Source organism: Alosa pseudoharengus, unplaced genomic scaffold, assembly GCF_046254945.1.
Source record: "Alosa pseudoharengus isolate Yale_2024_CS ecotype anadromous, Long Island Sound unplaced genomic scaffold, YU_APseudo_1.1 YU_APseudo_1.1_scf_8, whole genome shotgun sequence".
In the NCBI taxonomy this organism is placed as follows: domain Eukaryota; kingdom Metazoa; phylum Chordata; class Actinopteri; order Clupeiformes; family Clupeidae; genus Alosa; species Alosa pseudoharengus.
In genome coordinates, this window is record NW_027468870.1 from 26,379,278 (window position 1) to 26,406,151 (window position 26,874).

The following is a 26,874-nucleotide window of genomic DNA, read 5'->3' on the forward strand; positions in this document are numbered from 1 at the left end:
AGAGAGAGCATGTGGGGCAAACAGGGACATGGGGCTGTCGTCACACACATGCTGACACACAGAAAAAGGAGCTCTAACAACATCTTGTGGGATGGGACATCAGTGAGGGCAGGTCCAGTCAACAGGTGATTATTTATGCTCATTCAGCTTAATATATGTGGTCTGCAACATTTCGTATTAATAAATGTTGACTTCCTGTAATCGACCATGAAAACCAGGAGAAAAAGATCAGGGCATAGTCTCCTAAAGGCATCATAGTATTATGATTATCATCATCAATAGGATAGAATCATACATATATAAACTCAACTTTTAAGACTAACTAACTAACTAACATTACGAAGCGTTTAGAACACTGAGCCCTGAGTGGTCATCATTGCTGTTGCCCTGACCACTGATGTGCCTGGGATATTCTCAGACATGGGAGAAATGGAACATAATATAACAGCCAACAACAAAATAGGCAACATTGCGGTAGAAAACAACTATTAAAATCAACAACATAGAAAAACAGCAACAAACAAAGAAAAAAACATCATGGTTCATGCAGGTAACAAAGTGAGGTTCATGCTAAGCCAGACACAACACACAGAGGGGACGTGCGGAAGTTCTCTCCTCAAGCAAACATGCAGGATGTACCGGTATACCGTGTGTCTGACATGGAAAACTGAGGTGGGCTGAGGCGCATGTTGGCTGACATGTTTAAATATGTGTGTTTAAAGTGAGACAGCTGTCCTGTCTGTTGTAAATAATAGCTCTGATTACTGGTACCACAAAATAGCATGCCTAATGCTACCTATAATTGCTGCATTCAATCAAATGAGAGTACATATATACATTCTGTCTCATGAGAACACTAACTCTGTTGAGTCTGTCCTGTTTGGCTTGTTCCTGTGGAGCCTGTAGAGGGACTAGGGACTTGCAGGTGCAAGACTTCTTAACAATAACTACGAGTCGAAATATCACAATGTCACTCTGAATATGATTTGAAATGTATAGATATTGTATGGGAGATGTATGGATCCATGTTGAACTAAAACATTTTTTATTAGTCTTTTATATTATATACATATTATATATTATATTATTTTTCTGCATTCTTGTAAACTGCATGTGTATATTGTCTGTATCAACGTCTTTAATTTAAATATGAAAATATATATGAAATAAATAATTCAGTCATCGAAATAAAATCCAGCTATTCAAATTATAATCCTTCTTTTTGAACCCTTTATCGTAATGCTTAAGATAACAAAACCTTTATACTGTGCCAAGCATGAGTATGGGTGTCTTCTGTTTACTTAATCCTAGCTTAAATATTAAAACGCAGCTTTAATTATTCACTCAGGAAACCCCAATACATGTTAGAAGCTGCTTAGCATGTTGCTATGGATACTGCACAGCTCGCAATGCTTTTGCTGCCAGAAATTGCAGCCTCACAGATTTCAATATTAAAAAGAAAACAATCTTGCCACCATTTATTTGAAAAGTACAATTTACTTGAAGTGAGCCAACTGTGATTTATGAAAGGAAAAAAAAGTAATGGCATGCAGGCCCATTGTCCTGTTCTAGCCCACCAGCGTGACGCATGCGCTTCTCATGCTCGGAGACGTGTGCTATTGACTGGGACTGATGAGTTGTGGCAGGCTGACAGACAGGAGCGCGTCCTGGGCGTGGCGTGGCAGCGAGGACGCGCCGACGTGGCCCACTAGCGCTCTGTGCTTCTGACGAGGAGGCAAACGGAGAGAAAAAGAGAGAGAGAGGCAGCGGGACAGGCAGGGGGCCGAGACCGCTGAGGAGACTGGACAAGGCTCAAGTGATCGTGTCTGTGGTGAGATGTCAAGACCCTGACCTTTAGCTTTTCCTCTCCTGGGAGCTAAAAAAAAATAAAAAATGAAGGCCCCCAAAACCCTAAATCTGTAGATCTGTTTGAGCTCGAAGGTAAAGTTTGACATTTAAGTGTCAGAGTGTCACAGTCACTTTGTCAAAAGAGACAAGCCTATTACTGTATATCAAATCAAATCTTCACAAACTCTGACAGGAATGGTTGTGCAACTCACCCCCTTAGAATCAATGCTGCCAGGTTTGGCGTTAAATTTCACCGTCTTCAGCCGTGCTCTTTCTTTCCTCTCCACTCTGCAAGAGCACAAAATGATGCCGTCAAATAACCCTGAAGAACTGATGTTGATGCACTTTTATATGCCTTGACTAATGTTTCTATGTTTGCATGTTTGTACAAGAGTGATTGTGGCCACTGACATGTTTAGACAAAGAGAAACAAAATCTCACTTACAAACAACTGAGACACATGGGTAAAGCCCTGAGTAAACATACTGGTGTGTTGTACGGTATTGTCAGACGTGTGGAGTGGTGTGTGCTGTAGCACCATGGCTTGTTCTGTGGTTGTGTGTGGTGTGTTGTGATGAGATGTGGTGTGGTGTGGTGTGGCGTCTGCTGTGGTGAGGTGTGATGCAGTGATATCTGGTGTGGTTTGGTGCGGTGAGGTGGTGAGGTGTGGTATGGTGTGTGGTTGTGTGTGTGTGGTGGTGAAGAGAGGTGTGGTTTGGTGTGGTGAGGTGTGGTATGGTGTGTGGTTGTGTGTGTGTGGTGGTGCAGAGAGGTGTGGTTTGGTGTGGTGAGGTGTGGTATGGTGTGTGGTTGTGAGTGTGTGGTGGTGCAGAGAGGTGTGGTTTGGTGTGGTGAGGTGTGGTATGGTGTGGGTGTGAGTGTGTGGTGGTGCAGAGAGGTGTGGTGAGATGTGTGGTGAGGTGTGGTATGGTGTGGGTGTGAGTGTGTGGTGGTGCAGAGAGGTGTGGTGAGATGTGCGGTGCCTGGTGCAGTGATCTGGCGTGTGTTTTGGGGCCCACCTCCTCCTGCTGGGGATGACGCCCATCTCTTCGCTGTCTCCGTCTGGCGTGACCCTCCTGGCCTGCCACCACTCATCGTCCGAGGCGTTGATCACGTGCAGGATGTCTCCGTACCGGAAGCTCAGGCCCTGACTGGGCAGACCGCTATCCTTGGCCTTCTCATAGTCAAACAAAGCCCTGGAAACACACACACACACACACACACACACACACACACACACACACACACACACACACACACACACACACACACAGAGAGAAAGAGAGAGAGACAGCAGTGAGTCCTCAGTTCACACACACTCATTCACACTCATTTCCACAGCAGTCTGTCACCATCTGTGACCCACACTGTCAAGCAGGACGAGAGAGAGAGAGAGAGAAAGAGAGAGAGAGAGAGAGGCACATATTGGGAAATGAAATCTGCATGAATTGCTGGCAGTGTATAATGTTGTGAGCTGAACAGCAGCTGCTACTATGCTTTCCTTTCACACATATCAACTGCCAGCCAGAGTCCTATTTAACAGTCACGTGCTTCTGCTGGTTCTCCAGCATTCACAGGTAGTGAAGAAATCACGGGAAATTTTACAGAATCGCACAACCTCAATTTCACAGAAATTTCATACTAATGTCTTTTCATCATGTCATAGTACAGTAATTGTCTAATCTAATAATCACATATCTCTATTGTATTATGTGACAAGAAAAAGCCATTAGATTGTGCTGAAGACATTAAAGCTTTGGAGAAGAAATCAGCACCCTGAGGGGACTGTGGTAAATGGCTTTGTAGGCAGCGCTGCAAATGCGTCTCCAAGGTAACCCAGTGCCTGCTGCCATCATCAATGTGCCAAACTTTAGGGAGGCAATTCTGATGCCTCTCACACTGTGCCGCTGCCTACAGGCAGACATGCCCACTGTTCACACAACAACCCACAGTGATGATCAGAGTCCACACAGAGAAAAGTACCAAATAACTATCAGTACATATGAAACATACACATGATGAAAATACAACGTAACAACTATTCATATAGAACAGAAAAATATAACCGGTATTTTTCTGGTATAACAATATCTTTATTTTTCTTTTCTTTGTTTATTCTAGCGACCATGGGGATATTGTTAATCTACTTTGAACGCTTAAAGAAAGCTTTTTAAGAACAAGACCATAAGACTAGACCATTAGGGGAAAAAACGAATTACTTAAATGACTAATCCATTATCGTTCCATATTTGTAATTTGTTTCACAAGACATCCTCTTGCAGCTTTAGTGAATATGTATGCAACATGTATGTATGCAAGTGCATTTGTTTATGCTTATATTATCTGGAGTGTCACTGGCTAACTTGGTTTACTTACCTCTGTGTGTGCTTTTATGAGAGTTGTGTCCTTCATGTGAACCATAGCTGGGACACTGAAGTTTCCTTATAAATATTAATAAATCTCTCTCTCTCTCTCTCTCTCTCTCTCTCTCTCTTAAGTGACATTCACAAACAGTGGAGTGTGTCATCACTCTCTCAGGTATCAATGAGAGACCAGTTCAACACATCCATCTCCCGCTGCACTCGACCCTCTAATGATTACCATGACAACAGATAGGTGTGCACTGAGAGGGGACCTGTAACACAGAGCCTCGCTTCACTCAGGTGATCTAATGGCTCTCTCTCTTGCTCGCTCTCTCTCTCCCTCCCTCTCTCTCTCTCCTGTGAGGGGGTGAGAGACCGTGTTTGCTCTGTTTCTCTCCGGTGACATTTCACGCACAGGTGCTTGTGTGCCCTTTCCCTGGGAGAAGTGTTGCAAACAAACAAGAACGCCAGTAAAATGCCCCAACTGACATATATCTGTATGCATATGCCATGGTGTGAGGGTACAGTACTTCATGCCAAGGATACAACAGTGTGATATGCAGCATCACAACAGTGCCTACTAATTAACTTGGAGGCTGAAAAGGATGGGTAACACTTTACTTGACAGTATCGACATAAGAACACTGTCATGACCAGGGTAGGAATTTCACGGAGGCCCCTTGCGTTGTTAGCCTATGGCCTGTCAAAAATAATCTTAGCATTCACAGCGCAAATTAATTTAGTCTTTTACGCAGTGGAGAAAGTGACAGCGCACGGCAAGAAAGAAAGTGTGTCCAAATTCACCCATTCAACTACTCGCAAAGTAGCCTACTCATCATACAGACATCACAAGTATCATCACATGAAAAAGCTTTTTCTCAGCTTTTAAACGATGTTAGCCACTAATTGCTGTGGTGAACGGTTCGCGAGACAAGTCAATAATGAATAAATTGAATCATAAAATCATAATTTTTGAATTTTTGAATCATAAAATCTGTGCCTATCTTCCTACCCTTTTATCTCGGTGGAATACTTCACGAACCCTTCGTTCAACACATGACAAACCATGTATCAAAATAAACAGCAGACCTTCCCGAACACAAAGGTGTAAAGCAGTCCCGTGTACAGTTAGCCGTCCCAGGGTAATCCGTTTTTGAATTTGCAGCAAATTTCGACATGCATGTCTCCAAATTTGGGCTTTAAGTTTCACAATGTGTTTAAAATTTTCTACATGATTTCATAACAGGCCAAATATAAAATAAATGTTAAATATGGCCTATATATCTGTAAATATTAGATGATCAGATGATTTACATTTCTATGTAATATGTCATGTTTCATGTTTTTGTAATGTTTCATACAGTGATGCAGGTCTACTGCTGTGAATAGACTAAATACAACTTTGATAATTTTTATAGCCTACTGTATAGTTAACTTTGGCCTTCGTGCCCTGACATGTGGCCTTTGTGTCCCCCACCAAATATGCCCAACTGAAGGCCAAGTGGCCTTGCCCCTAAAATGGTGAAATTCCAAGCCTGGTCATGACACATGAAACCTAACCCTACTGTAATCCTAACCTCTAACCCTAACCTTAAACCTAACCCTAATCTTAACCATAACTTCTTATGACAAAAACCGAATGTCACTTAATAACAGAAGCGGTATGTCATAAACGTTTATGACTTGTTTATGACACGTTCATGACAGTGTCATGTCACTCTTATGTCGACACTGTCAAGTAAAGTGTAACCAAAGGATGTTTTAGTATTGCATAAGTAGTGTTGTAGTAGGGTTGCCATCCTAAAGCTACACTACATAAACATTAGCATGGAATTTAAATACAACCCTTAATAAAAAGGAGATACAATTATGCAATATCATATATATGTACTCACATTAAATGAATACAAAAAGGACAGAACAATTAGTAATAACAGCTAGAGAGGAGGAGAGGCAAAATAGCGTCTTGGTCAGTCTGTGTGTCCCAAGCTGTCACCTCTGTGGAGGCAAACCATCAGCGGGCTCTGGGGATGTATAGGAAACTATGGTTGGCATGGTAACTACAAGCTGCGAGCGAGCCATGGAAATCTGATGGTGCAGTAAAATTCACACAATAGCAGCAGCTGACAAGCACAAAAACCTGAGCAACTACTGTGCAGATAATGAAGCAGAACAGAAATGTTCCCATCATCCAGTGCTTTTTGGTTTCATTGGTTCAAAATGGCTTGTGTACTCAGTAAACATAAAAATGAAAGGTCAAACATGGTGATAGCCCTTGAGGCATGACAGGGGACTGCAGTTATATCGCGTGTGGTGTGAAATTAGCACAACTTCAGTGGAGAGAGAGAGATGTGTGTCTGGCACGGCCGTTCAGTTGGGCTAAATCAGAGGGTCTGCACAAACAGTCTGATGTGATAGGAGCTGTCTGCCCAGTGGACTAGAACCAAAACATGTGCATAAATCATCACTATGAAGTTCGTGTTGAACTCCGATTGGGAATGCATCGCAAAAACACACCAACAGGGGACTGCTGTATAATTGAGCAATTTGGAAAAACACTAAAACTGGCATATTGAGGCTAATCTTGGTTTTCCACTCTTTGTGCAGCCATGTTATTTTTTAAGGCTGTACATATCCAGAAATTAAAAATATATTGATTTGGGGTTCAACATGTTGTTTCTAGACTGTCAATCTGATTTGTTGTTGAATTATTTGATTTACAACACCAGGCTTAATTGGATAAGAAGTGTCCTGGGGTCCATTTGTTCAATTGCAGTAATAAATCTCTTGGCAGTATTGATGAGGCTGATCGCTAACGCAGCCCGAGGGCAGCAGTGTTAGCAGGGCTGGAACCTGCTCTCCTCAGCACTAGCATCCGCCACACCGCACCGCCCCGCACCGCACCATAGCGCACCGCACCGCACTACACCGCACCGCACCACAGCGCTGGGAAGGTGCTGAAGTTTCTAAAGCGGAGGGACAGTTTGCTTGCTCAGGCAATTCATTGGGCTAACGCTCCCGACAGGAGTGCTCTGTTGTGGGAGTCACGACAGCTCATCTGAGAGCGCGAGAGCAAGAACACGCGCTGCTAAGCAGCAGCAGCAGCAGCAGCGCATTAGGACTTGGGTGTAATGTAGCAGTCAGACGGAGGTCCGGGGCGCCTGTGGCCAGCAAGAATCGACACAGGTGCTCACATCAGGAGCCTAGCGCTGCTCGGTGCTGCGCTGTGCGTAATGCCGGCCTGGCGGACATCTGCTCCACAGCGGAAACGCTGAGCCCCGAGAAATTACAGAGCTGATCACTCAGCCACGGCACACGCCTGCTGCCACGAACAGAGGTTTTCACAGCCACAGCAGAAGTGCAGAGCAAGGGCTGTTTAAGGAAGGTCATATACTCTTACATATAGCATAAGGCATATACGGTCTTTAAAACGTAAGTCTTTAAAAATGGCAAAAATGAATTGGTTAAATAGATATTAGTCAACTTTGTCCAGAGGACCTTTGTGAGTGCTAATTTCTTACCTTTAGGTATTGATCTTTAGAAAGATCATTGCGAGTATTTTTACTTATGGCATGGTTTATTCTCAGCTTCATAGTTCATAAGACTGATATTTTGAATGCTGATTACTTGCTCTTCTCCATCCATGTCTGCGGTATATACCACACATCTATGTGCATGATGTCCATAATACAGTAAACACACACACTCATCCAAGCCCACAAGTCTCACACACACAGAGATAATGTTTAGTCACCTAATCTAGAGAGAGCACGTTCTCAGGCCTCAATCTCTCCTGGGAGTGGAGACTGTTTGGCCTTCAGGGAAAAGCAGAAGATGGCCCACTGAAACTGCGATTGCACCCACTGAGCTCTCACACTGTTGCAGGGCTTCAACGAGCTCTCTGCTGAGCACTGGAGCAGAGATGCAGTATGTGTGCAAATTATTGCTGTGAATGAACGGGAAAACTTTTGGTATTGTTGTCATGGTTACCTGCTACTGAATGGAAGATTACTTTAAAAGAAATGATACCGCTACAGAGACATCAATCACACATCAAACAGTTGCACACAGCAGATACAGAGTTGGAAGATGACCATATTGGGCATGGGGGAAACGGCACAGAACATATGATGTTCTGTTCTGAAGGTCTGCATTAGCTGCAAACCAAGGCTTCGGGAAAAAATGTTTCTTAACTATCTAGGCGCTTCTATGGCAAGAGGTCCTAACTAGACCCCTAGGGGTTCAGCATAACCAGTGACCCATTAGTATATCTCGATGTGAAAAGATTATTTAGTATTAGTAACATTACAAGAAACGTTACTCTTAGTCAGATACGGTCTGGCTATAAGAAATACATGAGCAGTCTGATTGAAAGCACTTAAATATTATGACTTAGCCCACGCACAGGAAAACTGTGCTTGAATAAAACTGTATGCATTTGTTTTAAATTGGAAATGTAGTCTGGAAGTCAACTGGCGGGAGTAACTGGACTGTTATTGATATCCACAGACAAATAGTCACATGTCACAAAGCAGTGTGGAGATGGCTGGCACTGTACTGAACACAGGGGATCATTTAAAACGAAAGACCACTTCCATTTCTTCTCATGGTTTAACACTGAATGTTATATAGACGCTTCTAGAACGTGGTCTAAATCAGCAACAACAGCCTGACTTCTGACTTATTTTCATTCTCCTGGCATCAGACAGTCTTTTGTGGACTCCATTTTCCATGTTTCAAGCTCAAACTTGTAATGGGGACTCCAGGCAACACAATGCGAGACACTTTGTCTTCCCAGGCATGTGTTAGCTTACCAGTATGCTTCTGGTGCTCTTTGACTTCGAAAGTAAGCTTCTCTGCAGTGTGACCTGTAAATAGGTCCCCTGGGTAAGCAGTTCTGAGATCAGCCAATTGCTGTGTTCCCCCGCACAGTATGCAAAGGTGGCAAACTCATTTGTTCTCATGTCAGAACAGGCCATTATAGGGGCAGGGTAATATAGCGCCAGAGTAGTTCTGAAGAGATGACATTAATTTTTGCATACCCAGAAGGCCAAACTCATTGTATTCCACAGACCGAACACCTTGCTTATCTATCTGCCGACCTATTTTCATGTACAGGGGGATCAATGTGGTCCTTGGCCATTGTTATAAGGAGACTTCACTGTTTAACTTTTGTTACAGCGTCCTTCCCCACATGATAATTTACACTTACATTAACTTACTTACATTAACTGCCACGGTTGCTAGGGTCCATTACCACATAAGCAAATGACCCCCTCAGTAGCCTCATTCTAATCATATTTGTGATCGTACTCCACAGAGGGTTAACTAACCCATTAACAACCTTCGACTACCCATGGAACAGATCATCACCAGATTCTTTGTGTTTGATTAATAATGACTTAATGAAGCGTCTTAATTAATTAATTAGGAAGAACCCAAATTAAAAATTGTGGTTCCACAAGTCAGCTGAGATGGACATAAATGGAACACAGGCACAGCTAAATTGTCAGGGAGTGTTTGTGGGGTGCAGGAGAGGGTGTGTGTGTGTGTGTGTGGGGGGGGGGGATCAACTGGTGTATGCAGTGTGGGCTTCTGGGAAACAGATGGAGGTTGATGTGGTTGGAGCTGACATACAAGCATACAGAAGCGTCTGGGAAATCCTCTGCCCAGGCACGCAGAAAGGCTAGGGGGTGATTCCTTCTGACTGAGCTTCACACAGAGAGAGAGAGATGAAAGAGAGAGAGAGAGAAGAGAGAAGAGAAATACTGTAAAGAGAGAGAAAAGATAAATATATATATATATATAGAGAGAGAGAGAGAGAGAGAGAGAGAAAGAGAGAGAGAAAGAGAGAGAGAGGTCCACACATGACCCCCCATCCCCATTCCCCAATGTGCCCATACTGTAAAATGTTGTGCTGTGATCCCAGAGGCTGGACCAAAACAGCCACTTCAGCTTAGTAACACTGCAGGACACTGGACCCATTCTACCCATAGAGAATCAAGGCTCAAGTTCATATTGGGCTCTGAAAAGCGCCTTGAGACATATTCATATTTTATGGCGCTATATAAATAAAACTGAATGAATTGATTGGAATAGAAGTGGAATAGACTTGGTGGATCAGCTCTGGCGCTTCTCTGGCCAGGACACGCTGCGTCTCTTCCACGGTCACCTGCTCCTGGGGTATCTTGCTGTGTTTGTGCATGCCAAACAAGAGCACCCTGCCAGGGGGGCTTACCTGACGTAAAGCGACCGCTTCTGATTGGTTCGCAAGGAGCCGGATCCGGAGCTCATGCTGTGGTTCATCATCTGCTCGCGCAGGTCATGGATCTTGGCCTCAAAGCGCCCGTACTCTGCAAGGGGGTGGGGGTGGGGGGTGGAGACAAACACAACAAAGTACACAAGGTAAATGAACACGCACAAAACCCGCGTTGGCTCTGCACTGAGGGTCTGCACTGGTGCAGGATGCCTCTCTCAGGACTCTCTCTCTGGTGCTGGAGGCTGGTGCTGAGTAGGAGATCCTGTGTCCATCTAGACCGGCAGCTCGATTAAAAGGTGGGCTCTAGCTCTATTTTGCCAGGCTGCTCTGCCTCCCATCTCTCAAGGTCAAGCAGTCGATACAGGCTGCTCGTGTCTAGATGGCCTGATGACAATTCCCCAAAGAGCACATCTATTCTCTGCTGCAGCGTTCCTATATCATATAAAATATCTGCTGGAAAAGACCACTACTCCCGATAGTTAGAAGGAGAGGGTGCTGCAGCTCAATTTTAACACAGATGCCCTTCACTGCTTTACATGCCTAACTGCAAGGACAGAGCAGCTGTAAGGAATCCACACCTGACTACTGAAAAGCCCCCTGAACAATGCTACTGCTATGTGCTTTGTTATTCTCTAGTCATCAATCATCACCGAGCCCCCTTCAGCACGTGCTGCATCAACACTTACAATTTTTAAAACGGCAGCAACACACACAAAAAAACTAATTGCAGCATTAAAACTTCATATAATGTCTCCATTAGAGCAGACACTGCATCCTGGGCAAGACAATGACGGGTAAGGTAACAAGCTTTCCCATTCAACCAAATACAAAAGAATAGGAATACTTTAAAGGAAATAATTCCATCAAAGGAAAGGGAAAAATACTTCAGACCTAACATCTCCTAACACTGGATTTGGGAAAATACCCACAGCAAATATTGTCATATTTTAGGTAAAGGACTTGAATGGGAAGGTCATAATAGAAATTCACTTAAGACAACAAATCAGTAACTCCAATAGCAGTAACTTATGTTGTAGTCTCTAACTTTTGTAACAAACCACTGATTTGAAACAAAGAATTATCTAGACACGTCGGAATATTTTACTCTTCTGATGTGCATTTAAACAAATCTCTCGCCATTTTGTAAACACTAAAGATTATTTGGTTTTAGCTCCATTAACAACATTACTGGAGGGATTCTTCATCTTAATTGAAATTGAAATTCAGCTTAATCCTGATTTGGAGTTTGTGTGAGCTTGGTGTGAACACATGGTCAGCGAAGGGAATAAAATGCATTGTGCACATGCTGAAACAGAATCTGCAAAAATAGTTCCCTGATCCTGCATAGATTTCTGAACATTACATATAAATACATAACTGAATTTATGTCTAAGAGAGCACCATCAACCACAAAAACACCAACACCACACCAAAAACAAGACTAAGGAGCAAGCAAAGCAAGCTTGGAGAAGAAAACCACTGCAGCCTTACAAATGCCTTGACCGTAACTCTCCCAGAACAACAGTCCCTCAAAACCAGCTCAGCGAGGAGCCCAAACCCCCTCCTCTCCCAGTCATCCTTAACCAGCGCCTCTCAGGCATCGGAGGGGAGAAAAGACCACCCCCCCCAGCTGTTAAAAACAGAGGCACCCTTCTCCAAGGAGCGCACACTTAGGTGGGAGGCAGCGCAGATTAAAGTAGCTTTAGCGCCCACAAGGAGTAGCGAGACGCCGGTGCTGCCAAAGCCAAACAATTTCACCCGACAGCCAAGAGACACACAGCCGCTCACATGCACAGATTAGCAGCTTAGCGCAGCACCCGAGCTGTTTTTTTTAGAGATCAGATAAAGGGAAGGAGAGAACAGTGTGGTGTGGTGTGGGGACACACTTTAAAAACAACCCTCTGGCGCAAAAGAAGATCTCCCTGAACAGTCTTCTGTTATTGAGGCTCGCGGGGCTTTGCTGCCTGGATACCTAATCATTTCAAACAACAACACTCCTCAAATTTGCATATTGCAACTTGTGAATACAACTTAGTGTGTGTGTGTGTGTGTGTGTGTGTGCTATTCAAAGACATGTAGCTGACACTTTTATTCACTGTGCCACAGCACAGACACAATAAACTACAACATCACAACCACTCAACCAAGCAGAATTGCACACACCCCCATGCAGCATCAACACACAAGTTTAAGACACCGCGGCAGTCTCGGACACTCCCATTCCTTACCTCTCTCTCTCTCCGCTTCCTCTGTGTCCACTCTCTGCACCTCTCTGTCAGACTCAGACAAGCCGCTTACTGCCTGGAGTGTGAATGGCTCTCTCTTTCCCTCTCTTTCTCTCTCTCTCTCTCTCTCTCTCTCTCACACACACACACAGGCGTAGGAGCATGCGTACGATAGCTCAGAGGAGAAAGACAACAAACGCTAGAGTGGGGAGGCTGCAGATGCGGCTCTACCCGTGCGGCGGGGAGGAGGGGGGGAGGAGGAGGAGGAGGGGGGGGGGGGAGAGAGGAGGAGGAGGAGGGAGGCGTGAGCCGAGCACGCTGCTCTGACAAGAGCCTCCCGAGCCGCCATCTCAACAGCCAATGGCCACTCCCCACTCCAGCAGTCCTGCCAGTGGCGGCAACAGGAGTCTGCTGCGGAAAGCTGCTCAAGAGCACAGAGCTTCTTTCTCACGAGGTGATGGAATTTGAATTGAATTGCTACTGGATTTTACTCTAAATTGAGTCTGAATGAGCATTCTAATCTTGTGATTCATAAAGCAAGGCAATATTGTGAGTAGCTTCTCTTGTGAGGGACATGAAGCCGACTCAAATACCATTGTGAAATCCTTTCACACACTAGTAGGGTGTCATTTTCACTATCGATCCTACTGTACATGATTTGCAGTTAGTTGAATAAGTAATAACAAACTGTGATTAGCTTAGACACAGTGAAATGCAGTATGTTGGATAACTAACAAATTACAAATAACTCAACAAATTGTATAATAAGTTGAATAAATAACACATTTTGTAGTGTTAACTGTACTAACTGCACTTGCATGCAATGCAGTACACAGGCAATTTATGTAATAATTCACTGTGCCAAAATACATCAGGTTTGAGTTCTTCTTTAGGGGCCGTTTCTGTGGTGTCACCTGGCCAGTGTGGGTGAGAGTGTGTGAGAGAGTGTGTGACAGAGTGTGTGTGTGTGTGTGTGTGTGTGTGGGAGAGGAACTAATCTGCTCTGACACCTGCTCCTCTCCATCAGTCCACTCCCTCCTGAATGGGAGAGCGCCGGCCCATGGCTGCTGGGACCCAACGCTGCACTGTGGCGTTTAGACAGTCAGACAGAAAGGCTGCTTCTATTCACCTCAGCGACAATATCAACCATCATTTCTCAGCTAATAAAGTGTGAAAATGTGCTATGCTTGAGAAACACTGAACGAGATCCCCCAACTCCTGTTTTACCAGCATCGTTTCTCATCATAATGACTACAACTTTGTCTCGGACAACAAAGACCATTCTGAGAGTCTGAGTAAAGCGCTTTGGTTCAGAGCTCCCCCGATAAAATGTGACCACGACATAATGGTCACTCCTTTATAACTGTAGCAGGTGAAACGATGCACACACGCCATCTGGAGCTTGCCAAACCCAGAGCCAAGACCAGAGGCAGCAGCGGAGGCAGATGTGTTGGCCGAGGGCTGGTCAGAGAGCTCTGGCGGGCTGTACAGACATGTCCTGATGTCCTGCTGCCACCGCTGTGGCACCGGCAGCCACTTCGCTGGCCAGCCCACTGGGCATGTGGAGGAGACCGCAGCCACATGTTAATGGGAGTGTGGCCACTCTTTAAAGCAGCCAGATGTCTTTTTATTTGGCACAGTGGAGTTACTTCAATGACATAAATGTTTTTAGGAAAATAAAGTTTTTAGGATTTTTTTTTATTCTTCCTAAGAATGCGCCACCATTCAACTGCTCAATCACCGTGTGAAAAAAAGGCTGTGACAGAAGTGAAAACTGCCATCGTCTACCTTACTGAAACATTCACACAATAAGCAGAGTGATGATTTGTATAGAGCAAACTAGCAAACTAATCTGACAACTCAGCATGACAATGCAAAGGCCCTCAAAATACACCTACATTTAACATGCTGATGTAATAAGATAGAACTGTGTGGTCCATTAGACACGGTGCCCATCACTTGAGGTGCTCATATCTTGTCAGCTAGGCAGACACCCAAGGCAATGTTTATTTTGGACCATCTGTACACAGCCCTGGGATTTAATCACAACTAACAGCCAACAGTGTCCTTCCGAGTCTGGATAGAGACTAGACCTTCATAAGAGAGCCTGAAATCCAGCCAGAAACACTGCTAGACAGATGCTGTCTTCCACTGGACTGGACAGTGGTGAAATATCTGAAACACTGGTGGACAAACCCCTGCGTCAACTACACTGTGCTCGATAATGGTGAAATAGCTGAAGCACCTCTATCAAAGATGCATGGTATCCTTGAAAAAGCATAACCACAAGAGATGGAAGAGCTGCTACAGTACGTTTATTTATTCAGCTTCTCTGTTGTCAGATCACAGAGATACCCATACTGCAATGTGTTCGGTTCCTTCTAGGCTGAGTTATTGACTCAAATAACAAGGCAATACATCACTGTGTTCACAGGGTTTTCTTTGTGTGTATGTGTCAACAAATAATCTGTGTGTATGCACATGACAAACAGCAAACTTGACACATTATGGCTTTGGTTCTGAATAGTTTAGCTTTACCTTGGAGAGGGCAATGGTCCCTAAGTAGTTGTCTAGCTCTGGGATACCCAGACATCACTTTGCTTTCACTAAAGTACACCATAATTCATTGACATATGACACCTTAAAGACAAAGCAAGAATAAACAATTTTCTTACAGAGAGAAGATTGATGGTTAAAACCCACTACCTGCTCTTGCTAGTGCACCAATCTCAGCACCAATTACATACATCAACACAAAGGCCCTAAGCAAATCCGATCCGAAAAACAATACCTGTCCAAACCATTTTCTTTTCTTGTTAACGCAACAGCTGACATTTTGGAGGGCTATAAGGAGAGACGCACATAAATCAATGGCAATCTCCATAAATCAATGGCAATAAAATATCACTGGCATTATTCAGACAAGTGTGCTGGGTGTCGTACCTGAAGATTAATGCTTTCCTTGTGATGTGAATAAATATTCAACCAAAAATTTCCATTTACATATCGGGAACAAATGGGGGGGGACGAGGTACGTAAGACCTACATGGAACAGTTATATCTGGTCAATCCAACAACAAAGGTACGGGAAAGAGGATAATGCATGTCGTGATGTACCAGGCACCTGCATCTCAACTAGACCCTCATTATGAAAATCTGATTGTGAACTGAGTTCGTGATGTACCCAGTAGACAAAAGCGTTCCCTCTTGAGACACCCAGACACATACACACACACACACACACCCGTTCCTGCTCTGTTTCTGTGTGCATGTTTCCTGTTCCTAATTGCCCATCGAGGGGGGCTGCAGCGGAGGCTGGCGGAGCTAATGCCACTGCAGGGTCTCTCCTGACGTCGCCAGGGCCCGGGTGCATACGCTGATTCCAGCTGACAGGTCGGAAGCACCTGAGGGACGGGCTGCGTGGCTCTCAGGCGAAATGGAGCTCGCTCCGGCAGACCGGCACACAGCGGTGCACAATTCAACCGGGCTGAGGCTCACAAGCACTTACCGATCTGGCGAAAAATAACTCCTATTGGACTGACAGCATTCCAGCCGACCTGCATCTCTGTCTCTGAGTGGGTTTGTAGAGTTGCACGGCAGTGAGATTCAGCCCCCATTTCAACTCCGAAATGTTATATTTTTGACAGTTTCATAACACCAAGCTCTGCCATATATATATTTTTTTTTTCTTCTTCTTGGGAACAGCACCTCATCCGGCTTCAGACTCTGAAAAGTAAAATTTTTCAGTAGCATGAAGGCCTGTCAATCCAACAGCCCAATATTTCAACAGATGATGTGATGGTTACCCTTCCAGTGAAATGCCTTAACTATCCAATCTATGAACCTGTCCGATGGTGATCCCCGCTCAGGTTAGGAAAACAAAACCACTGATCCATTATCTCCTGAGGGCTTATTATATTCACAAAGACATCCATGACCCTCAACCCATTCTGTGATGCCCTCCAACATTGGCTTAATGGCATGGAATGGAAAAGGTTTGTGAGTGGAATGGTAGTGTTGGCATCCTGATGCTATTATGCATAGAGCCTAGACTAGCCTGGTGCTGAATTTATGCCATTATGTTTGTAATTACTCTTCAATGTATTAGGAAAGAGTGCTTTGTTAGGAAATCTCAATATAGGCTGCCTAATGGTTATATGTTCAACAGTATATTTTAAAGCTAGGTAAGCTAGGTATGCTAATCAGTAGCTTGAGGTATTCCAGTGCATAGACCTGTCAGAGGTCAGGTAAATGAGAAAGTTTCTGAACTTTAGGTTTCATTGTACAAGGTAAACGGAGATACTGTGTGTAAGGGCTGCTATCAAGGTAGACTGTGTAATATTACCATTGAGAGCATCCTCACCAACTGTGTCACAGTATGGTATGGCAACTGCTCTGCCTTCGACCACTAGCAACTTCAGAGGGTAGTAAAAACTGCCCAACGCATCACCAGTTCTTCACTCCTCTCCGGGAGGCGATACAGGTCTCTCCGCAACTGAACCAGCAGATTCAAAGGAAGCTTCTTCCCTGCGGGTGTCACCCTACTGAACTCTAGCTCTGCACCCCGGAGATTATAAGAGAGTTTACTACTCTAATAATGTTAGTGTTACTACACTGCAATGGTACTGTTACTACACTGCACATAACTGTACATACTGTACATATCTGTCTATACGATTCATACTGAATATCCATATTTATTCTGTTTAATATATATCTTAATATATCTTATAATATATTACTGTTAATACACTGCATACATCTATATTTTTTACTACTCTTATAATGTTACTGCTACTACACTGCACATATCTGTACATGTTGTTCCTACTGCATATCCATATCTATTCTGCTCTTATAAGGTTACTGCTAGTACACTGCACATATTTATAGTTAATTTATATTACTGTAAACCATTCCTTCTTAACTGTATACTATTGTCTACACTGCACTATATATCTTATACTGTTTATGCACCACCTGCCTATACTGTGTATATCACATTGCACTTTTCTGCTTTTTTAACATACTCTGCACAATGACAATAAAGTTGAATCTAATCTAATCTATTACACAACTTTATCTCCATTGTACCAGTTTGGCCACACTTAGGTGGACTGCAACTGTACCTATTGGACCTACTGAACACTGGGTGCTTCGTAATTATATTTCACTGTTTAGACTTATTTCACCTCATTAGACCCATTTGTAAGTAAGTGTTCATAAAGATTCGGTGAACTCACTTCTGTTCTTCCTTAAGATCCATCTACTTTACAAAGATGTGTTAAAAGAGTGAAGCCTCTCCTGCTTCAAATAAGCACTCTCAAGGATAAAAGGCCACATCTATGTATTACACCATACAGTAATACCCTGAGGACCCCTGGCTCATTAATGCACTGTACCTTTGACCCACTGCAGCAGCAAAAATTCAAGCTAAACCGCTGTTTGGTGAATTAGCGGCAGGACATTAATTTTGTCCATTTGCATAATTGCACCCCTATGCTCGCATATACTTGACCAGAGGGCAGCCGCGGCGGTGTGGAAAGACATTCAGGGGGTCACATTACTTGTGAAAAAAGTGCTGCTCTGGGTGTGCTGGTGGGCTGGGAGCCAGATGCAGGGCTCAGCCAGGGGAACAGAGCCTGGCTCCAGTGGAGCTGACTCGGGCTCCACACAGCCAGGGCATGCTGCTCAGGGGCTTGCAAGGCAAGGGTGTGCTCCAGGAGGCTACTCTTCCATTGAGTGGGGCAGAACGTGCACGCTTGCACTTCCTCCTCTCACTTCCTCAAGCTCACTTTTCTACTGAAATCAATCAGCATGACATCAGGGGAGTGGATACACAGGGAAAAAGCCCTTTTACTAATTACCATAAAATTCACATGGCTGAAGCCTTACAGGCGTGCTTCTTTGACTATGTGCGTTAACTGCCCCTCGAGGTTGTGCCTCACAGATCATTTACAAAATATGACCACATGCACAAAATTGTCTCCTTTTAAAATGAAACTGGAATTCTGCAGAAAAGATTGGGCTGCAGTCATAAAATGCATCACCTGATTTTATACTACATTAAGGGCAGGCAGCTTTTAATGAACTTGGGCTGTCTGGTTTTTCTATTTGCAAGATAAGTGGCAATGCAGATACTTTCTGGGGTTGCATTTGCCATTGTGTGGGTGTGTGTGTAGTGGGGTGTTATTGGTGAATACTGGACGACATTTGCCTCCTCGCTCTGGATCTGGATCACTCATTTTTAGAGGATATTTTATTCGTATGAAAGATTGACCAGACCGTCACATGCATACAGTACTGTGTACAGCTTGAACAGCACAAAGTTTAAGTTCTTTTCTGTTTAGGCTACAAGCTAGGATGAGATGTTTGAGCCAGGCTTGTTTAATCTGTGTTTACTCAATTAAAACACCTACTGTGTGTGTGAACTTTTTTGGCAATATGATCTAAAATGGGTGACAATCTACATAAGCCTGGAATATTATGGTGGGAAGGCAATTTTTGGCATAACAGTGGCTATCAAAGCATAAAAGCTATTCATCAGGCGACATTTCTGAAAGTTGTCTTTTCCAGTATATTTTTTAAAGTTGTTGGCCACAAATGCAAGTTATTTGCAATGTGCAGAAAACAAATTTGCTCAGCTGACTGATAAAACTTCAGTAAACTGGATTCAGTGAAGAAAGAAAGTTTCAGTAAAACTTTGTGAAGTTGCGCGAGCAGCCTTAATTATTGCCCAGAGAATATATGATGAAACTATATATTTGAATTACCTGGAAGTAAGAACTATTGCATTTGTCCAACTATTCATAGGACACAAAGGCTACAGCGACATTATACAGTAACTAGGCTCTTACCACATCTGCTGGCATTTCAGTTAACATTTAACTGGAACTCAAGCAGACAGTGAACAAGAGACGACACTCATTTACATATCCATCCATTCCCATTTACAATAGGAAGAACATACAGAAATTTTGGATTACTAACAAATCTTATGTAATGGAAGTGATTGTTTATACTGTATGTATTAGAAGTGAATACTAATCTACATTTATTACATAGAATGTATAAGATGGGGCCTTGCCCTACAGAACTTTCAGTAATGTTACTGGAACGTGCTGTTACTAGTGACCTGCTCCCGGTATCGTGAATAAACCTGCAGTGATTTCTCACACCTGAGTGTGCCTGGAGATTTTTGACCACAGCATCACAGCAGGGAATAGTGATGCCATGATAACTTTGTCCACTAACATATATACTAAAATACCCTGTCTAACATTAGTGTGATGCAATATGGTTACTGCTTATGCTTACTGCTTGTTAGGAATAATCCCCCAAATTTTACAAAACTCTTTGGTTTGTAGGCTTGGTCCTATAAATGGATAAATAGAGACAAACATGGTATTTTACCCAAAATGTCACTACAATAGCACATATGATCTCTGTAAAAGACCTGCACAAAGCATTCCCTGGTCTATGTCCATCAGAGACTATGGGTAAGACTGACCTTACCGCATTCCCACCATCTGGCTCTGGGGCTTCTGCTAGGTCCCATTTGGACAGGAGAGCCTGTTGGCAGTGGGTACCCCCTCAAACCAAATTACCCCCCCCCCCCGAGCCCTCCGGCTCATCTGCCAACCTAAATAACATGTGCCAAATGAAATGGCGAACACCAGTGATCACATGGCCTACATGCAGCGAGCTTGATGTTCTCTGTGGTGAAAACTGACTTGGCTATGGGCTTGGCCACGGCCTTGTGCCTTGCGTCTGAGATTTGGTTGAAGGCACTGATCTCCACTACCCTGGAAATCCAGAGTTCTTGCGAGAGCACAATTTGAATTGTGTCTGCAAGACACTCTGGCAATGAGTAATGATGCATGTTACTTTTGCCCCTTGCATCGCGGGAACCAATCATATCGGTGTATCTGATATAGGCAGGCCAGAGGCGAGCTAAACAGATGACGACAGCGCTGCAACGTTGGAGGTCAGTAAACATTAGTTGTAGTGTTATCAAATTGCGTCGAAGTCCGGAATCATTCAGAGTAAACATTGGTCTAGTGTTATCCAATTGCGTGCAGTGAGATTTTCAAATGCATGCTTGGTGCCGCCCCTCGAGTTGGGCCATTACATTGTTCGTGGCCAGACCCTTAATCTTTCTAGATTACCAGGGTCTGGATTTTCCAGACTAGATCTCCACTGGGTTATGGGATAATGAAGAGTGGCTAGTTTTACTTGAATAATGAGGTGCATTAACGAGGTCCAATTTCATAACATGATATCACTCTTCCTGGTTGACCTCTGCTGTCAGGGTAAGGTGAATTACAGCTCCTTTACTCAACATGTTGGCCATGATCTCTGAATATATTAACATAATGTCATTATAATCTCCAGGAAATCAATCTTGTGTTACACTACGAGATTGAAGGTGCTGCATAAAACTGCACCCAATCACAAATCATTACAAATAAATAAATAAATATGTAATATATATATACTGCAATAACTTGCGATACATTTGCCATTAAAAATAAATAAATAAATAAAAAAACATGCTTGTACTGTTAAGGTCGCTTTTGTGCCAGTGATGTTCAGAGCACATCATTGAGAGGGTAGCGGGACCAGAGCTGGAGCCCTGACAGTGAGCATGCCGTGCTGCATGCTGTGTGGGAGAGAGGGCGGGTGGGGGAGGGGCACGTGGGGTGGGGGTGGGGAGTGTTGGGAGGGGCACTGGGGGCAGAGGGCAAAAGGGCAGAGTGCGGCACCACAGACCTGGAAGAAGAAGAACGCTGCTCAGCTCAGGGCGCGGGGCGATGCCACCAGAGCTCCAGACACATACGTACTCAGCAGGACATTAGTGAGGGGCTTATATGCAGGAGAGCTGACCATACGATACAACGATCTGCAGTGCTACTAGAAACACCACAGCCAGAAATGTCTAGAACATCCCAAAAAACCCCTCTACTCCATATACAGGGGCTCTGTCAGTCGAGCTTAAGAGATGGTTTAGAGCCTTTGACTTTTAACAGCCCCTTTCAAGGACAAACTTACAGATTGTAACTTAAAGCCTCATGCAATATTAATGTGCAGACAGAGAGGAGATGAATCACTCTCATATTGAGTTTCGCTGCTGAGAGCAGCCAGCCTCACCACTGTGGTGACCATACATCCTCTTTCAGGGTGAGTAATGAGCTGTTAGTCCGGATGAGCTGCGGCCATGTTAGCCCGTATTTAGAGTTTAGTGACTTGAGGCAGGTGAGAGAACTGTCCCCCCAGCCTTCGCCTGCACGCTCAGCTAAAGCACAAGCAGGAACGGCATCCTTCTGACGTCAGGAAGGGTGGGGGAGTCAGAGACAGGGGAGGCAGCCTAGCAGCAAAGGTGGGGGTGGGGGTGGGGGGGTGAGTAGGGGGCAGTAGGGGACAGTGAGGGTGGGTTGGGAGTGGGGGTGAAGAGGGTGGTGCGGATTGCAACGGGCAGAGGTGCACACACGGTGGAACAGTGCCCCGTCCCCAAGCACAGTCGCCTGACCCCTCCCTCCCTCCCTCTCCGCTCTCCCATGCTCGAAGCCGCCACTGGGCAAGTTGACCTTGGGCCCGGGCGCTTGATCACATGTGTGCCACAAACCTGGTGCTGGATGCGGGGCCCGGCGTGGGGAGCACGACGCGAGTTCTGACGGGTGAGAAAAGAGAGCAGTCATCAGTACACCAATGGCCAGTCCAACGCCCACTAGCACTCTCTGTGTTCACATACACACACACACACACACACACACACACACACACACACACACACACACACACACACACACGCACACACACGCACGCACACTGTCTTTACGATGCTTAACAGCAGTCACTCAGCTCAGCTACTGTGTACTGTTGTCATCAATAACCATCTGCAAAAGCTCACATAGGCAGGGATGCAGAAGTGCTTTTCCAAACATAATAGCCAATGCAGAACAACTAACCAAAATGTAGACCAAGGTCGAAACAATACAGAACAAAAAAAGTAAAAGTTTCAAATCAACTCTGGCCAGCAGAGTCTAAAGAATGGGAGAGAACACTAATGAACCCCCCACCTCCCTCAAAAAATGATGCAATCTGCTATGGCTGCTCTGCCAAATCAGTGCACAGCACAGTTCCTCTCCCTCCGCACCAATAAGCACCAGCAGCTCCGGCTCCTGCACTCTGCGGGTAATTACTTGCATTTATCACAACTAGACACCCCCTCTTCCTCTCCGCACACACGCACAACCCAGGGCAGGCTAAGCCTCCTATGGCAGTCTTCCTAAGGGGAACAAATGGAGATATGCCTTCAAACTGATAGGCCAGTTCATATCAGAGCTGCACTGATGTATGTGTGGCTAGACTGCGAAGTTTATTTTCAGTTATTACTTTCAGTAAATGGCTGTAAAGAGCAAGCATGAAACAATAATTCGCTCAGCACTGTGAAGGAGCAATTAAAATGTCAGCTGGAGATTTACATGTTTTCTGGCTTCAGTTACAAATAGATTCGTTCCAACCAAACAACCAAAAAACAAACAAAAAAAACAAACAAAAATACAAACAAACAAACAGACAGAAAACTGTTTTAGGCACATACAGGACACAACAGCAATTAAGGTTGTATCAGCGATAGCGGGGATACGTCACTTCTGTTGATGTTCAAACAAAACAGAGAGCTAGCTCGCTACTCCCTCCCCCTCCCTCCCGTGCAATTGAAACTCTCCTAAACGCGCATCTCATCGGTTATTGGTTGAAACACTTTATTTTGCTTTTGAGTGGTTGACAACCCCTGTTGGTAGCTATTGTTTTTGTGTACAAATCTCGGAGCCTAGGCTGCCTACAGAGACACGTTTTTTTGACGTTTTTTTGGGCCTTTTTTGGGCCTAAAATTGCTGATAGAACCTTTAAAGCACAAAAACACCATAGTGTGCAGGACTAAAATGTCTGTTTTAGTTTGTTATTTCTGTTTAGTTGTTCATTTTTAAGTGAGCTCCAGGAAATTCCTCTTTCGCATCCCCCCCTGTGGTAACATGTGACCTGTATGTCCTCAGAGCTGTGGCGCTGCCATCGGTCATGTGACGGCCGATGCAGCAGCAGCGGACACTTACCCTCCGGCCGGTACTGGGCGACAATGGTCACCGTCTGGCCAGCGCCCTTCAGTGCCGCTGCGGCCTGTTCATGGGTTGCGCCGCGGAGGTCGATGCCATTCACCTGCAGACACACAGAGGCCCACTCACAGTCACTTACATTCACTTGTACTCATGCATCTGCAAGCCGCCATAATGTAAAGCGCCTTGCAAGCAGAGAAGCAGAGCCGCCCCCTCTCAGGGCTGTTAGAAAAGGGAAAGAATGAGATGGAAAAAGAACAGAAGCCAGAGCATTTTATCAGTGTGAATGAGTGTGTGTTTTTTTCTTGTTCCGGTATTCACCATCAGCAGGCTACAGTAATAGCATCACATTACAGAGCCTACAGACAGAAGGCGTTCGCAAGACCTACGGCAGCACAGGAGGGCCAAATACGTCATTCTGAGTGACAGAAATACAGAACATCTATAGCTGTGGTGAAATTAGAGATTTTGCATATATACAGAGCATCAGGGTAAAGGAGTGGCTATCACATTTCTGACACTGTGGCATCCAGAGGAGAAGTGGCTGGTAGAATGTCAGGAGCCTGATGGCCAGCCAGGTAGAGGAGGTGGCAGCAGAGCAGGCTCACTGGGATAAGCACACTCTCTGAGGAGGCAGCACAGCGCCTACTCCCCTCATGGAGCAGCTAAGCTACCATGCATTACAAAGTGTGTGTGTGTGTCAGTGTGTGTGTGTGTGTGTGTGTGACAGATAGAGAGAGTTGGTGTATGTGTGTGTGTGTACAGGTATATATGTGCTATATGAGAGAGAGTTGGTGTATGTGTTTGTGTTTGTGTTTGTGTGCGTGTGTATGTGTGTGTGTGAGTGAGAGAGAGATGGTGTATACATGTGTGTACAGGCATGTGTGTGCTACAGTATATGAGAGAGAGAGTTGGTGTGTGTGTGTGTGTGAGTGCGCGCGTGTACAGATCGCCTCCTTGCCCTTCCACGAGTGCCTATGCTGGCTCGCCTTGGTGAATTTGAGAGGTGCGGCGTTGGCACGTCCATGACTGTAGCTGTGGCTATTCTTAGCCTGCAAATCAGGCCAGCGCCCCACCGTATCCGCCCGCCTGCCTGCCTGCCTGCCTGCCTGCCTGCCTGCCCTCGTCATGGCGGAGGCCGCGGCCGGAACAACAGTGTGGTGTCTGATTGCTCTCCGCATTCTCTCCGCTCTCATCACCAGCCCCTAATCAGAGAGCCCATGGGTTAGAGTGAGAGAGCAGCCATTTCACTAACGGGATCTCATCAACGTTCAAGTCTCATGGGGGGTGGGGTGTGTCGAAGACATCCGCTACCCCACCATCTCACTGCGTACAGTAATGGCATCTCGCATTAAGCCAAGAGTGTGAGAGAGAGTCTCTCTTCACAAAACTTGATTGTTTCATGAATACATTAGATTCATAAGACCAAACTGGCTTCAGTTTTATTATTTATATTATTATTAATATTTTTTGCTTCATGAACAATAATTGAAAAGCATAGGTTTTCAGAACAGAAAACAGAAATACAAAAAAAATTCTCTCTCAATTGAGACTGGTATCCAAGTCAAGCTAAACGTTTATTTTCTACTCAATGCTGGTTGGACCATCACTTAGTCTGAGACTGCCATCTGTTGGTGAGGTGATCTGCTGTTTAAGTTTTGATGAAATTGTTCATGAAATTGTTTCTTAGCTCTGCAGTACAAAGACTTGGAATGAAATATCCATGATATCTATGAAATATATAATAATTATATAAATATTCTGCACAATATATTATGTGGTACATATCACGGTTAAAAAAGATTGTAGAAAGCATCCAGCGTCATTGCCATCACTGCCATTTAATTTCCATGTGGGAGAAGATATTTAGAAAATATATATCAAAATATATATAAAAAACCATCACACTAGTCGTATAACCGGAAATATTACAATTATTTTAGGTTAGATTTTATTTGAGGTTTAACTAGCTTCATAAATAGAAAATAAAATCTGGTGTGTGTGTGTGTGTGTGTGTGTGTGTGTGTGTGTGTGTGCGTGTGCGTGTTTGTATGTGCGCGTGCCTGTGTGTGTGTTTGTTGGGGGTAGTAACGTATGTACTCACCAAGAGAAGCAAAAACAAAATAACCACAAACATGACAAATGACACACACTGTTCGCCTCAGCCGTTTACCCTAATGAGTGTGTGTGTGTGTGTGTGTGTGTGTGTGTATGTGTGTGTTGGGGGGCAGCGTCGGCACTCACCGAGAGGATCTGGTCTCCGCGCCGCAGCTCTCCGCTCAGGTCGGCCGGCCCGCCCGCCAGGATGAAGGAGACGAAGATGCCCTCGCCGTCTTCGCCGCCCACAATGTTGAAGCCCAGGCCTGTGGAGCCCTTGTGCAGGACCATCTTCCTGGGCTCCCTGTAGAGACACGTCAGGTAGTACATCAGCTCAGAGTCCGTGGGGCTCAGCATCTTTTCCCTGCTTCCTTCCTTTCTATCCGTCCAGGACAGCTAGATCGTCGTCATGGAATCACGCACATGCACTTGCACGCTGGTGCACCCGTACACGCACACACACACACAGACGCGCACACACACACACACACACACACACACTCGGTTGCGCGCAGTCTACCAGTGGCAACAGCCCAATAGGGGATTGCTCTACTTAGATAGCATTTGTCCCATTTTTTGACTGGTTTCCTGGAGACGGAGAGTGAGATCACAAGGACACACTCATACGCACTCACACACACACACACGCACACACACGCTCGCTCTGGAACAGCGTCATTTATCAACTCGAACACCACTGAAGTCAAATCGGAATGCAGGACATTTTGAGGACATGGCTTGTTTAGAGTTTTACTACCCACCATCCCACACCCTCTCCATCCCCATCCCAATCTGTGGATGCACACAGGGGGTGCACATACGCTATATCCTCTACAAGCCTTTCTTTGGGGCAAATGACTACAGGCCTGTCGCTCTAACATCACACGTGATGAAGACAATGGAGCGACTGGTTCTGTGCATACTCAGACCCCAGATACGCCATGCACTAGACCCACTACAGTTTGCAT

General features: G+C 44.8%; 1 protein-coding gene across 9 annotated transcripts in view; it reads right to left on the reverse strand.

The window, feature by feature from the left end:
• Positions 1 to 26,874, reverse strand: part of dlg2 (discs, large homolog 2 (Drosophila)) — a 185,470-nt gene that overhangs the window by 7,241 nt on the left and 151,355 nt on the right. For 7 of the 9 annotated variants that reach the window (XM_076274521.1, XM_076274523.1, XM_076274522.1 and 4 more), the window contains 6 exons: positions 26,054 to 26,210; positions 23,810 to 23,912; positions 22,321 to 22,365; positions 10,450 to 10,564; positions 2,868 to 3,044; positions 2,061 to 2,136 (listed from right to left, as the gene is read on the reverse strand). In XM_076274521.1, the coding sequence (XP_076130636.1) occupies positions 2,061 to 2,136; positions 2,868 to 3,044; positions 10,450 to 10,564; positions 22,321 to 22,365; positions 23,810 to 23,912; positions 26,054 to 26,210 (673 nt within the window). The remainder of the gene's footprint in view (positions 1 to 2,060; positions 2,137 to 2,867; positions 3,045 to 10,449; positions 10,565 to 22,320; positions 22,366 to 23,809; positions 23,913 to 26,053; positions 26,211 to 26,874) is intronic. The other 2 variants (XM_076274524.1, XM_076274519.1) reach the window with 1 other exon arrangement.